The sequence below is a fragment of the Haliaeetus albicilla genome, chromosome 3 (genome assembly GCF_947461875.1).
Source record: "Haliaeetus albicilla chromosome 3, bHalAlb1.1, whole genome shotgun sequence".
In the NCBI taxonomy this organism is placed as follows: Eukaryota; Metazoa; Chordata; class Aves; order Accipitriformes; family Accipitridae; genus Haliaeetus; species Haliaeetus albicilla.
Window position 1 is genome coordinate 56,924,519 of NC_091485.1, and position 15,497 is coordinate 56,940,015.

At 39.1% G+C, this 15,497-nt stretch overlaps 1 protein-coding gene across 13 annotated transcripts in view; it reads left to right on the top strand.

The window, feature by feature from the left end:
- Nucleotides 1-15,497, top strand: part of OXR1 (oxidation resistance 1) — a 302,655-nt gene that overhangs the window by 231,681 nt on the left and 55,477 nt on the right. For 10 of the 13 annotated variants that reach the window (XM_069779895.1, XM_069779893.1, XM_069779894.1 and 7 more), the window contains 3 exons: nt 2,782-2,889; nt 4,032-4,151; nt 9,822-9,974. In XM_069779895.1, coding sequence (XP_069635996.1) covers nt 2,782-2,889; nt 4,032-4,151; nt 9,822-9,974 — 381 coding nt within the window. The remainder of the gene's footprint in view (nt 1-2,781; nt 2,890-4,031; nt 4,152-9,821; nt 9,975-15,497) is intronic. The other 3 variants (XM_069779898.1, XM_069779900.1, XM_069779899.1) reach the window with 1 other exon arrangement.

The following is a 15,497-nucleotide window of genomic DNA, read 5'->3' on the forward strand; positions in this document are numbered from 1 at the left end:
GTTATACCTAAGGAATATCTACCTAGCAGCTAACTGTTGTCTTCCAACATTTATGTGAGAGCAAACTTTTGAATTAGGCAAAGCTTTTGAATTTCACTTTACAGTTTGTTTTAGCAAACCTGTATTATGTAGAGCTTCTGATGGAAACACTACTGTTCCTCGATTTGGTGCTCAGTTTTGTTATCGTCTGTGGAACAAGCAGTACATATCTGGTCAGGTTAGGGTCCTGTTTTGATTTCTGCTGTTAGTACCAATTAAAAGTGGCATATGAGAATATTCTTGTATTTCTCATATCTATGTGATCATACAGTACTGAATTACTAAGAGGTACTACAATACAGTCTTTCATACCTGAAATACTAGTAGAGAGAGATGTTTGCTGCTTTGTTTACCTTAATGGCTTCCTATATAAAGAATTGTCATAATAAAATTAGAAATTTATCTAAAAAAAGCTTATTGCCATTTTTTTGGCAATACCTATCTTTTTTCTTTTTTGAATCTAGACTGACAAATGCACCTGTAGAAAATGATAATGAATTCTGTATGGAAAGGAATTCTTTAACTCCTATTTGTGAACTTTAATTATGTTACTATCCCAAATTGCCCTCTGTTTTTATCTGTTGAACTATAACGGTCTTCGGAGTACATTATATTTGTAGCACTTTTTCTTGCAGGACAATCCACTTCTTTAAATAAAGGATATAGTTTGCTTCTTTATATCTGTCAGTTATACTTTGTTATTCTTGTACTGTCAACATGTGTTTCCTAACATGACATAACTTTGAAAAAAAGTTAATAAAAAAGAAAGCATTTCTTTTCCTAAATTACTTTGGGATTAATGTTATGTTCAGTGTTAAGTTTTGGAATATTTAAGTGGGAATGTGTTCTGAGGAGCAATTAACTTTTTTTATATGCCACTTTTGCTTTGCAGCCAATAGGAACTCTATTTGCCAGCTATTCTTGCAATGCAAATAAAATGTATTAAAATATTAAATATTTAATAACCCAATATTAACTAACACTATAACCTGTAGATGCATATTCCTCGACTCTGGCAAAATGTTTGCTGCTTCTGTGAAGAATGAATGTGCTTTGTTACGTTCTACTGACAGCAAAACATATAATGCTTATTAGTTATATGGAATATACTAACTCAACTGGAACTGTCCACAAAGGTATGGCTGGAAGCAGGCTAGCCCAGTGTATGTTTTATTACTTACCTCCGCTGCAGTGCAGTAATGGAAACAGAGCGTTCTAGTCTTTGGGTTACAAACACTGCCTTTTTCTGTGGGACTGTGTAAGGTCAAGGTCTACTCTCAGAGCAAGCAGTACCAAAAGCTATTAAAACATGTATACTCTGAGACTTTTCCTTCCCTCCCCTCACCCGACCCTCAGGTTTGGTTTTTTTTCTGCCCCAGTTCAGTTGTTCAAGCAGAAGTAAAGGATACCTACGTTTAAGTCTAGCAACAGCTGGCAAGGCATACAAGACATGGTGCTCCCATGTTTTTGTTAAGGAAGTGAGTGAAGAGCAGAAAACACCTAGAGGGTATGCAGAGTCAGCTAATGATATCCACTGGCTTTCTCAAAACAGTTGTGTGTAGAACCTACACTATGAAGAAAAACATGGGTTTGTCTTTCACTCCCCCCCCCTTCCCTGCTTTCCCCTTGAAAATTAAGCAAAGAAAAGAGAAGTTAAAAGAAAGCATTCTTTTCTGTAATTGCAAAGAAAGTTAAGCGAGTAGCCTGAAAATAGAAGGAAAATTAAACCTGTGAATAATTAGTCTAATACTTACATTTATATAGAGTGGAAGGTGTATAACTTCTGCAGATGTAATAAGAGGGACAAATGAGAAGACATTTAAGATAGGAGTCAGTTGATTTTTTTTTTTTCTAGCTGTGCTCCATATTTACCAATACAAATGTAGCTTTGCTTATATTGCTTCATCTTCTCTTAACTGATAATATTTATTTTTCCTGGAACAGTGTTTATGAAGGCCTGTGCCATTACACAATAAACTACTTCTGGTTGTATGCTCCCTTGTCATATTATCTTCACCATTCTTAAATGCTTGCTATGAATTCTTTATTCTGAAGTATTCTCTGTGAACAAAACTTTGTTCCCTTTGCTTTCTTCTGTTGGTTCATATTGAATGCATTTTGAGAGATGGGGATGAAAATAAGAGCTTGAAAAAAATCCTTTCCTTACTCAGGAATCACCTACTCAAAGTGCTCATGCTCCATCTGCTGTCATAGTGGTTGACCTGTTTTGCTTCAGTATTTTTGCTTTTTATCTCAGTGATGGGTTTTACTTGAAAGTCAGGTTAATGGAAGCTTATTTAAGTAGGGAGAGAGTGTGTTTGCATTTATAGAGATTGCTTCAGCTTTTCTGTAAGTGAAGAATAGAGAAGAAGAGTTGAAGAGGGAGAATGAAGTGTTCTGTGAAACCAGTCAATCATGTATCGGTCCAGTGGTACCCAGCAGTGAATTTATAGACCAGAAGTTCTGGTGCAATAGCTGAGCCTACAGCCTGGTGTGTGACTGAGACTTCCACCCACCTGGAAACAGTGGGAAGGCAGGTGTCCTTATATGGGGTTGCAGTAGACTAATATTTAGGGGGTAGGTGTGTTTGGGGGGGGTTGGTGGGTTTTTTTGGCAATCATAAGATATGAAGACTTAAGTTCATCAAACTCTTGGTAAATCTACACGTGATAAAATTTGTAAGCCACTATTTGAAGTAACGGCTCACAGGTTTGTTTTTCTTTTTTTCCCCAATTGATACAGGTGGAATCAAGAGATACTTTAAACAGTATTGCCTTGAAATTTGATACAACACCCAATGAACTGGTTCAATTAAATAAGCTTTTCTCCAGAGCAGTCGTTCCTGGACAGGTACTATTACACTATATATGTTACTTATCCAACAAAGATCTTTATTCCTATATTCCTCATCTCTACCAGAAAAAGTGTTAAAGTACTTCTCTTACTGGTTTTCCTGTTGGCTTTGTAAAAGAGTTTTTTAATTTTTTCTCTAGTTTGTGAATTCCTTGTGCCTATTAAATAACTGCCTAAAAAGGGAACATGTAATGAAGCTACCTGTCTCTCAAATAAGATCAGAGGACCTTTAAAGCTAAATACACTTAATGGTATAATAACACTTGGCTATAAGCTAAATTGTTACTTTGCAAATATAGCAGGCTATTTACCAACTCTAGCTCAGAAAACAAATTTAGGGTACAGCTTACAAACAACATTCCTGACTGCATATTACTGCCTGCAATTCTATTTTAATAAATTGAATAATGTTTCTCTTCCACTCTGAAAACTTGCTGTCTTTACCAGCAGTATATGAACTATCATTCACTTCTTATAGGTCACTATTGCTTACAACTTTTTCTTTCCCTTTTTTTTTCCTTTCACTTTTCACTTCTCTTTGAAAGCCGGGCCTGGAAACAAGTGATAGGTCAGCTGTGGTATTAGCCCTTTGAAAGAATCCTGTGTTTACTTCTGATTGCTGCAAATCTTTGTCTAGGTAGCTTGAATGCCTACCATGGCAAAAATACATATTTAAGGAGTGAATAACTTCAGTTGTTTGTTTTTTTTTTTTTTTTTGTACATTCAGCGCTAAGAGCTATGTCTTTGAACTTGTTCCCCAACCTGTTTCTTGGTTGCTCCAATAGTGGAGTAATAGCAAGAGAAATAATTGGGCAGGTGTTCCTTGGTCACTGTATTGGGTGTTTCTGGCATGCTGTATACTTCCAGTGCTTTCTATCTGAACTTTTTCCTCAATTATTATGACTAAAAATCAATCTTTTCTCAAGACAGCATTTAAAAACCGTAAAAGCTAAAATTAAGTAGTACTTTGTGTGGTATTGTTTATTTCCTCAACTCATAATTTCTGTTAAAACTAATGGGAGCAGGAATGATTTTGTATAACTTATTTTGAGAAAGCATAGCAAATATACCTGAACTGATGAGAAATCTAAAGTAAACCTGAAAGCATAACTTCTAACTACATTATATCTTCTTTATAGATTTTGTATGTTCCTGACCCAGACTACATTTCTAGTGTGGACAGCTCCCCCTCTCTAAGTCCTATAAGTCCCCTATCACCTACATCTTCCGAAGCAGAGCTTGACAAGGCTACAGTAAATGTAGGTATACCTGTTGTCCTTGAAATTAATTTTCCCTTACAAGATAAATGTTACAGATGCTATGCTTTCTTCTTAAACTATCCTTTTGTTTTGGGGAGAAAGTACTTTACAGCACTTGGAGTTGAAAAGTAAAGTAGTATGTTTTTAAAAGTAAATACAAGCTTTTAATCTTTGTAAATGACAGTTTTCTGTGTGAAAACTGATTTGAAGGCAAGTTATTTGTAGCAAAATACTATCCTTGCACACTGAAATCTAAATAATAGTTCCTGTTGCATTTTTGTATTTGTTACCTTTTAGAACTAGTTAAACATTTATCTAATCTTATTGATAGTTTTTGTAGCAATTGGCAAGAATACTCAAGTAGCTAAAAGGTAAGGGCTCCCCCTGCTCCCTATAGAGGTGTGCAAGGGGGTTCTCCAGTTTCATTTGGCAAAATGAACTAAAGAAAAAAAGTGTTTCTGTGAAGGGTTAATATGGAGTTGATGATAGCTGACTTCTACTTAGTAGTTCTACCTTTGTAGACTTTCAAATACTAAAACTGTTTAGCAGTCAAAGCTGCTCTGTAATTCAGCTCAAATGTAGGATTTGGGCTAGGAGCTAGCTTTGTAAAAGCATGTCTTTTCAGGGACACTGGTTTGCTGTCAACAGAATTCCATGGGCAGATCTCCAACCAGGAAGAGGCAGTATCAGAGTCTGAGTTTCTCTGCAATTTGTACAATTATGACCTCATTCAAATTTTTCTTAATATGTCACTACTATTCTTTTCCCAGTTGTTGTTATCTTTTCTCTCAAATAAGAAACTTTCTTGATAGCGCTTCTCGATAGCTCTCAGTCAAGTTGTCAAATGTCTACTCCCAAGATTCTGTGTGCTCAAAGTTTAGGAACGTTTGAGACTTTAAGCATTTATTTATTTATTTGCTTGCATGACTTGGTCCAGAGAAGTTTAAATATAAAGGTGTTGCTTTGTTGCTGAATAGGTTCCCAAGCTGCATTACAAAGGCTGTGATGACCCTTCTACTTAATATTGCTATTTGGTTTTGCTATTATACCTTTACTCTGACTTAGTATGCCTGTTCTCGTGAGATCTCTGCTGTCATTTGTACCGAATAATTTCTTTTATGTTTTATGGCAAACTGAAGGTGTTGTAGCACAATAAATAGACTAGTCTGCAAGAATGCATTCTTCTGTATCAGTCTCAGAATGGCTGTAAATGCTAGGATAGGCCTACCCATATAGCATATGTTGTGAGAAGTTGCTCAAGGGTAAACTGTTAATTTTACTACTAGAAATCAGAGCTCTTCCTACAATGCATGAAATCCCATGTCAGAAAAATACCTTATTCTTGCTTTTGTGGATTATTTCGTATATGCTTGTTTGCATATAGTAGTTAAGGAGGCTTAATAGCGTAAACATACCTGTAATTTATTTGAAACTTTTTTTATTGACTATATACACATAGCAAAGATAAAGGCTTGAGACTGTAGAAGAAAAAAGTAGATTAAAACGCTTTAAAAGTTAAAATCCTCTTATGCAAAAGGTTGTTTTGTTTAGTGTAGGCAGTTCAATGTTAGCAACAATTTGGGTGCTAGACTTCATTTAACTGACGCTTACTGTATTGTTGCAGAACTATTTTGTGCCTATCACTGCATGTCGTGGATCACTACAAGCAGTTCTTAAATGCCTCAGGGAAAATCAAACAAATGAGTAATGTAACAAAATATAATGAAGAGTTTATGGAAGTTTCTGTTTGAGGTCTTTCGAAGTACATGTAGGGAGGGAAGGAATGTTCCTAGGTACAGTTTTTCAAAAGAAAACAAAGAACAGAAATCACTTGCACTTGTCATTGTGGACTCTGTGTGTGTGTTTGGGTTTTTTTCAAATAGTGTCTCCAGCAATAACAGAAAAGCACTCAATTTCTATTTGAGTAGTTAAGGCTGGAGGGTTTTGTTCTTCATCATAGCACCTGTTTTCCATGTTTCTGTTTTCTGTTTTCTGTCTTTACTGATTGCTGTCCTTACGAATGAGATAAATACTAGCATGTATTCTCTAATGCTCTCTATTGATGTCTGTATTCTTTGACTCTCCTCCAATTTTGACTCCAGATTTGCAGTTTAAATTTAAGCACATTTCAAGGTAAATAGAATGTGTTACTCTGCTTATATAGTGTAAAGGGGGTCTTCTCTCTGTGCTACAGTCATTGAAATTGAGTTCATACTAGAAAGATAAGATGACTAACCAACATCTGAACCTCTGTCCAGGCAAAATATAAACTCTGATACGCTTTGTTCTTTTGTTTCTGTTTTATCAGACATGGGAGTAGCTTAACACAACTGTGTGGCTAAATACAAACCAGCATGTGGCTAATGTAAGACCTGCATAACCTTGTTTAACTGGGTTTTTTTATGTTGCTACACTTAAGCTAAGATTTCACTGTTTATTTCAATAAGTTTGTTAGTGTCATTGTGTGTGTGTAAGAACTCAGATTTTTAAGCCTTTCTTACGCTGCTGGGTTTTGTGAAGGGTTTCTTCATTCAGCAGTCTGATGCACGTATTTGGGAAGATCCAATAAGCTTTACTACCTATAAAACTTAAAATCCACTTCAAAATAATATGTACTGACAAGGGTGTCAGCATTAAATTTGAAAGTCTGCCACCAGTATTATTCCCGCTTCTATGTCGCATGGCAGTATGATTGAGAAATAGTTGGCTTATTCACAGTAGACTTGGATATCAGCTGGGGACTCTTGCAGCCACTTGCTAAGTTATATGTGTAACAGAATTGACCACATAATTTTTAGGAGAAAGGCATACATAGAAGGAGAACTCATTTCTAGGAAGTTTGCTTTTAAATTATATCTTCATTAGCTTTTTTAGCTAATTCAGTTCAGCGTTCTATCAGTTGGTTTTGGTGTTTTGTTTGCTTTTTAACTAAAATTGAAAGATGCAGGCGAAGGCTAAAGTACTGCCAGAGAGATGATGAGCTGAAAACAATTGCGCTTAAAGTTCCTGGATATGATTAAAGGCATTTAGCTGCAATCTGTACTAGCGAATAGACCTGAACAGAAAAGCACAAAATTAAAGGGAAAAATAGTTCGTTTTTTTATAAATAGTAATATTTTATTAGTAACTAAAAATAGCAATTATATATGAAATGTAAATCTTTAAATGTTGGTTAAGCTCCAAAACAGGGTTGCTGTGACTATAAAATAGGCTTTGGCACAATCTGTCTACTATACACGTAGCTTTTATTTGAAAACAATTTTTTCACTCTCTGTCCTGTCCCTGGTAGGGTTCCATGTTCACTAGTTTGTTGGATGTACTGTTAGACAGCAGGATAGATAACTCTTCCTATTATCTGCCCAGGAACGTCATGAAGGAAATCATCTGGAAGTTATATCCAGGTGTGTGAAAGACAAAGATGGTTGGGAACAGCCCAAGTGAATTTACCAAGGGCATATCATGTCTGACCAAAGTGATTGCTTTGTGTGATGAGGCAACTAGCTCAGCAGATGAGGGAAGAGCAGTGCACGTTGCTTGCCTTGACTAGAGCCGGACCCTTGACGCTGTCCCAAAGCAACCTTCTTACAATACTGGGGATATGTGAACTGAATGGGTGGACTGCAAGATGGGCTGGCAAGAGTTGGCAGGATCTTTGGGCTCAAAGCAGTTCAGTATTTGTGTGTATGGTTGGTCATTTTTTGTTTGTGTTCTGTGGTGGTGGACAGTTAGGAATCCTTGAAGGATCCCTGTTGGGGCTACTGTTGTTTATAATCTGCCATCAGTGACCTGAATGGTGGGACAGAGGACAGAATGCACTATCAGCAAGCTTGGGGGCAGCAAAAGTTAAGGAAAGTGGTCAATACACTGGAGGGAAGGGCAAGGCATCATCAGAGGGACATCAAGAGTCTAGAGAAATGAATTCACAGAAACCTCATAAAGTTCAACAACAGCTAAGACCTGCCTGGGAGAGAAAGAGCCCCATGTGGCAGTACAGGGTGAGGGTTGGCTAGCTACATGGTAGTTTTGCAGAAGACGACTAAGGACCTAGGAGTGGTTGAAGCTAGTGTCCTGACATACGTGTTGAACAATGTCCACTTGTGATGGTGAAGGCTTATCACATGCCAGGTGGCAGATGAAAGAGGAATACTAGCAGGTTAAGGAAAGTGATTATTCTGTTGTCTGCAGGGCTTGTGAAGCTGCATTTGCTGTATTGTGTCCACTTCTGGCACCTGCAGTACAAGACAAAGATTGATTTGCTGGAGAGAGGCCAGTGGAGGGCCATTAAGATGAGCAGGGGATGGAAACATCTGAGGCACAAGGATTGGCAGGGTGTCCTGGTTTCAGCTGGGATAGAGTTGACTGTCTTCCTGGTGGCTGGTACGGTGCTATGTTTTGAGTTCAGTATGTGAAGAATGTTGATAACACTGATGTTTTCAGTTTTTGCTCAGTAGTGTTTAGACTATAGTCAAGGATTTTTCAGCTTCTCGTGCCCAGCCGGTGAGAAAGCTGGAGGGGCACAAGAAGTTGGCACAGGACACAGCCAGGGCACCTGACCCAAACTGGCCAACGGTGTATTCCATACCATGGGACGTCACATCCAGTATAGGAACTGGGGAGTGGGGGCAGGGAATTGCCACTCAGGGACTGGCTGGGTGTCGATCAGCGGGTGGTGAGCAATTGCATGTGCATCATTTGTACATTCCAATCCTTTTATTATTGCTGTTGTCATTTTATTAGTGTTATCTTTATCATTATTAGTTTCTTCTTTTCTGTTCTATTAAACCGTTCTTATCTCAACCAACAGGGTTTACTACTTTTCCCAATTTTCTCCCCCATCCCACTGGATGGGGGGGGAGTGAGTGAGTGGCTGTGTGGGGTTAAACCATGACACAGGGGGAGATGGGTTTGTTTAGTCTGGAGAAGAAAATACTTATGGACAACCTGATTTTTGTGTTGTACTACCTACTAGACAGGTTAGAGGGAGGAGAAGAAGAGTCAGGGTCTTCAGAGGTTCATAGTAAAGTGATAAGTGGCAGCAGCTGCAAGTTGCTGCACAAGAGGTCCTGGTTAAATAACAGGAAAATATTTTTCATGGTGAGGGTGGTTAAACACTGGAGCAGGTTTCTTGGAGAGGCTGTGGAATCTCCAGCCTTGAAGACTAAACTCGACTGGAAGGGCCCTGAGCAACCTGATCTAATGTAGGCTTAGGCCTGCATTGAGCACAGGGTTGGACTAACTGACTTTCAGAGGGTCTTTCCAACATAAAGTAGTGTATAATATTATGGAAGGATAACAGAAGACATGTAATAGAACTTTTGTTTGTTGAAGTTGGAAAATAATCCTTTCTGCTGCCTTCTGCTCAGATTTTGCATGTGACAGTATATTGGATAGTTTCCTCATGTGAGTTCTGATCGTTTTGTTGTTTATTTCCAGGTTGATTCTGAGTATTTTTGCCCACTAGCATTTCTTATTGTGGGCTGGTTAAACTGTGGTTGATTAGTTATATACACTATCAGATCAAAGCAGTCCTTTAAACTGCAGTGGATTTGGAGCCTTATTTTTACACTTGCTTTTATATCAAAGAACAGAAATTACACAACAAAAGGTCTCTTAAAGTTAATAGTGAAAAAGACAGGTTGGTAAGTTCTTTTTTTTTATATTCCCTTTTAGGATCCAGATGGAGTCCAACAGAAAGACTTGGGTGCTTCACCAGCACATGCGTGTGTTCGTCCTACAAGAGTGGTATCATCCACTTCTGAAGAGGAGGAAGCATTTACAGAGAAATTTCTAAAAATTAATTGCAAGTACATCACTAATGGCAAGGTACTTAAACATTCAGGTTTTACTGTTACTGTATGGGATGTAAAAATGAAGTACATGTAAACCAACATACAGTGAAATTTAGTTACTGATAGGTAGATGGATCAGCTTACATACATATATATGCGTGTATATATATATCCATTTTTTTATTCAGTTTCCTTTGGATTCCCAGACCAGTTGTTTCTTAGATGTGATGCAAGCAGCTAATATGTCATTTACTTGTGACAGACTTCCCCCATACTGTTAAGTGATTCTCTTGTGTTGAGGGCATGAGATCTGTTTGTTCCCTGTGTTAGTATGTCTCATAAGTAATTCTCTTATAGTGCAGAAGAACATGGCTTAAACTATAAGGAAGTATGTAGTTGGGAAGCTTCACTTCTATTTTCCTAAAGTGGAACAGTGTGAGCAGAATTAACCTCTGATTCTGCAAATAAACACTTCTGTGTTGGGTATAGTATGGTAGAAATCATGATTTTTTTAAAAAAAATTTTTATTATTTTTTTTCCTTTGAAGCGGTAGTTACAGTTCTCTCTGTCATTATTCAAACACCTCCAAGTTAGTGGTGCTTAGTTAACTTACATTCAGCTCATAGGTGCGCAGGTCTTGCACGGATTTCTAGGGACTGAGATCATGTCAAAAGCCTTTACCTCAGAATGCTTTAGGAGAAAACAAAATATATTGCTCTCCCACCCCACAGAAAAATGACTATTAGATACTTTAGTCATGAAAAATCATGCCTTCACTCAAGCTGAATGAATGCGAAGAAACTCAAAGTACTTGTAGTACTTCTCCTTCACCTGAAGCTCGGGTATGTGTATACAAATACTGTTATTTTGTGTTGCTCAGCAATAGTTTGCAGGTAAGTTACTGTGGTGGGTTGGCCCTGGCCGGATGCCAGGTGCCCACCAAAGCTGCTCTATCACTACCCCCCTCAGCTGGACAGGGGAGAGAAAAGATAATGAAAAGCTTGTGGGTTGAGATAAGGACAGAGAGGGAGATCACTCACCGATTACCATCACAGGCAAAACAGACTTGACTTGGGGGAAAATTAATTTAATTTATTACCAGTCAAATCAGAGTAAAGTAATGAGAAATAAACCCAAATCTTAAAAACACCTTCCCCCCATCCCTCCCTTCTTCTCAGGCCGCAGCTTTGCTCCCAATTTTCTCTACCACCTCCCCTGCACTGGCGCAGGGGGATGGGGAATGGCCTTTGGGGTCAGTTCATCCACGTTGTCTCTGCTGCTCCTTCCTCCTCAGGGGGAGGACTCCTCACACTCTTCCCCTGCTCCAGCATGGGACCCCTCCCATGGGAGACAGTCCTCCATAAACTTCTCCAGTGCGAGTCCTTCTCACAGGCTGCAGTTCTTCATGAGTTTCTCCAGTGTGGGTCCTTCCCATGGGCTGCAGTTCTTCATTAACTGCTCCAGCGTGGGTCCCTTCCACGGGCTGCAGTCCCTTCAGGCACAGACTGCTCCAGTGTGGGTCCCCTGCGGGGTCACAAGTCCTACCAGAAAACCTGCTCCAGCATGGGCTCCTCTCTCCACGGGTCCGCAGGTCCTGCCAGGAGCCTGCTCCAGCGCGGGCTTCCCACGGGGTCACACTCTCCTTCGGGCATCCACCTGCTCCAGCGTGGGGTCCTCCCTGGCCTGCAGGTGGATATCTGCTCCACTGTGGACCTCCATGGACCGCAGGGGAACAACCCATCTCACCATGGTCTTCCCCACAGGCTGCAGAGGAATCTCTGCTCTGGTGCCTGGAGCATCTCCTCCCCCTCCTTCTTCACTGACCTGGGGGTCTGCAGGGCTGTTTCCCTCACATGTTCTCACTCCTCTCTCTGGCTGCAGTTGCACAGTTGTTTTGTTTCCCTTAAATATGTTCTCCAGAGGCGCTACTGCTGTCACTGATGGGCTTGGCCTTGGCCAGGGGTGGGTCTGTCTTGGAGCCAGCTGGCATTGGCTCTGTTGGACATGGAGGAAGCTTCTAGCAGCTTCTCACAGAAGCCACTCCTGCAGGCCCCCCACTACTAAAACCTTGCCACGCAAACCCAATACAGTTACACTAATGATAAACAAATTAATGAGAATCTCTTAGAACTGCCTTTTTTTTTTTTTTTGTAGCTGATGGAAAGGTTTGCAGATCTGTTCAAGTCTAGACATACGGCTTTTTGACAGTACGTGTATATTGGCAAAAGCTATGTGTTAGAAGTTGGTAAGGCAGGTACTGGAAAAGCTTTGTTACTTTGTTCTACTTTGCAGTTAATTTGCTTCACTCTTTGCATTCTGTCCGTGCCTGACTTTTTTTAGGTTGATCTTAGACAAGTCATTACGTCTCAGTTTTGAGTGCTCTGATGCAAAGGAATTGAGACCTGTGAGCCTCTTAGAAATTGGCTGTACTGGAAAAATATAATCTAGGGTTAAAATTTACAGCGTATTATTTATGTGCTGTAATTCCTCAGTCAGAATATTATGGGGAGTGTTCACAGCATCTGTCTTTGACTTGCATCTTTACAGCCTATTTTCTAAGAGCTTCAAGGAGAATTCTGTTTCTAAAGAGTTGTGTAATCCACCACAGTATCAGTCTATACGTGGGGAGGTGAATGGGGAGAGAAATGAATGCTAACTTGCTCAGATTTGAGTGCTGGATTTCTTAAGTTTTACATATAATTTAGCCTTTGTGTCACATGTGGTAGGCATGTCCTCTGGCATGTTGTCTTATCCTCTCCTTGATACATTTCCTGATGATGCAGGATGATAGATCTTTACATGTTTTCTGGAGAATGCTTAAAGGATGCATCTCCTGTTTGCCGCTCTGGAAGTGATTTTGAAGCTCATTAACTATTTTATAGGGCTTCAGGTGTGAAGTCTCAGTCATCCCTATGACTGATGCTCATAAACTAAAATCTAGTGAAAGCCTCTTTTTCAATGTGTTTAATTTCACATATGCAAAAGGAGTTGCATTAAGTTAAGACTGTCTAATTTCTCACTTTTCAAGACTTGTTGTTCTGTATGTGGTTTTTGTCACACCTGTGACTTCCTGGACAAGCACACAGGAATTCTCTTGAGATGTGGTGGCTGGAATGTGGAAACAATTGCTCTAGTATTTGCTGTCTGTTGTCTGGTTATGGCTACTGTTAAAGGCAGGGTGTTGGGCACAGTAACAGGGTGGTGTGAACATGCCACATCCTGGTCAGACAATAAATCAGTGTAACCAATGTGCTGCAGTCACACCTTAACTCACTGTTAATTGTGTATGTAGGCATGCCCTTTCTTGCAGCCACACTGTGCACTTCTTTTCTACAGAAGTGTGCTGCTCTTTTTTCATTCTTTGCACTGTTCATGGAAGGCAGAAAAAGGTATCTTAAACAGTCTGCTTGATTGAAACTGAAACTGATAGAGGAGCTTTGAAATTCTTTGTCCTTTCCTATGCTTGCTTGTTTACTTGCCTTGTTTTGAAAAGTAGTAGGTAAAGGAAAATTACTAATACTAAGGCTTAAAAAAACTAAACAAACAAAAAACCAAAACACCAGCCTGGAAATATGGACACAAAAAGGACAAACACATTGTTCATGAAGTGAAAAACAGGACACTGACAAGGTTCAAAACTTATACAAGAAACAAAGAATAAAAGTAAATTGTTATCTTCATGTGAGCTACAGTTTTTGTTCTACCTTATGTGTTCAAGAATGTAATGGAATTATGTAGAGGTAACTTCTGTTTGAGAACTGCTTGTCAGAAGTCCTCTCAAACCTTCTTAAATGTGTGTTTTACTGAACTGCCTAATCTTAATGTTTGGGCTCACCAATGTCATAAAGTTTGGCTCTAATCCTCCCTTTATAATGATTGTTTGAATTTCTGTCTCAGATATTGTATAGGATTTAGAGCTCCTACTTCCTGAGGTTTAAGGAACTGTAATGGAAAGAAGTTAAAACTGATTCAGAACTGAATATCTGCATGCAGGTGCAGTTTAATCTAATTTCAATGCGCATGTTTTTGTTTATCTGGATTAATATTTTGTGGACCAGCTTTAAGACTGAAGGGATCTATTTTTAATAGCCTAGTGTGTCTATACAGTTTTCAGTAATAAAGTGGCTTGACATTTCTGCTTGAGGCTGTTAAATCTGAACTTCACCTGAATAGAAGTTCACTTCACATCTTTAGAATCTTTCTTACATACAGGAAACTTGAGTTCTAGAAGTGGTATTTTGGTGAGTTTTGTTCAAGAACCAGACCTTCCTGTAACAATATCATGTTGAACTACGTAGTAGTTACATGCAGAGTCTAATTTTTACTTCAGTTTCATTGACAGTGTTATTGATACTTTTGTCCTCAACAACTCGTTAGAAGTATGGTCCAAGAGAAACAAGTCACAGGTTATTTGGTGGAAGGTGTCCTAAAAAAACCTGTTTCCCACAGTCCTCTATCAACAGTTGAGCTGCTTATAAACTTTTTTATTTTAACCCCCCCCCTCCACTCCACCCCCCCCACCCCCCCCAACTAGAAATTTAGGAGCTGAGAGCAAATACTAGCAGTGTACTGGAGTCATGTAGGAGTTTGGGCAATGGCATGCACACTACAATCTTTTTGCTTATGCTTGTGCACTGATTTGCTGATCTGTCTCTCTTTAGCTACATTATTGGTACAAATAATTTTTTTGAAGACACTTTGAAAACTGAATTCATATAAAATAAAGTCAAAGAGCAGTTCTAAAATGTTCAACAAATATTTGATTATCATTGAAGGGATCTGTGCTGAAGACACAGCATAACAGAGCATGACCACAAAGGAGAAGCTGGGTTCATCTCCTTGTGTTGATATGGGTAAGTGATGGCATAGGAAGGGCTTTACTTAGTAAGCAAGCCCCCCATGCTATTTTTTACTCTGAAGAATATATTCACACTGAAGATATCTTCAGCAGCTCAGCTAGGCCGTAGAGGGAGCTTTGGAACTTTCTCCCTGCTACAGAAGCAAGAAGATTATATGGGGAGTAGACTTTAGGCTCTCAGTCGTCTTCAGTACTTGTAAGATAGCAGGGGAATAGCAGGGGAGGTTAGGTTATCAAAAATAAACCACTGAAGTATGCTGTAGGGTTTTTTCCTGGCATCAGTGTTGTTACCCATTTCTGCGTATTCTGTTGAACAACTATGACATCTGCTGCCATAGTGCATAAATGTGTATGAGTAACTAGAAAAGTTTTGTTCAGAGCCTTAAATGAGTGCATGGTACTAAAATGCTCAAGAGTTCATCATTAGCTTACTCTAAGACAATAGTTCTGAAGTATATGTGTCGTAGGAATGCTAACATAGAAGTCTGTCTGATCCATAATGGTAAACCAATAAGGGAATTAAGTTTCAGGTACTCTCCTTTAAAGAGGATATGTTATTTTTGTCTTTACTTATGCAAAACTGTGGTGTTAGTTCTTAAAGGCTGGAGCTGCTTCCATCTTTCAGGGAAGACTAGCATAATGCTATAAGCAGTTCTTGACCAGTCGTTGGCTAGATGCATGTATGCTCCCACTTACATG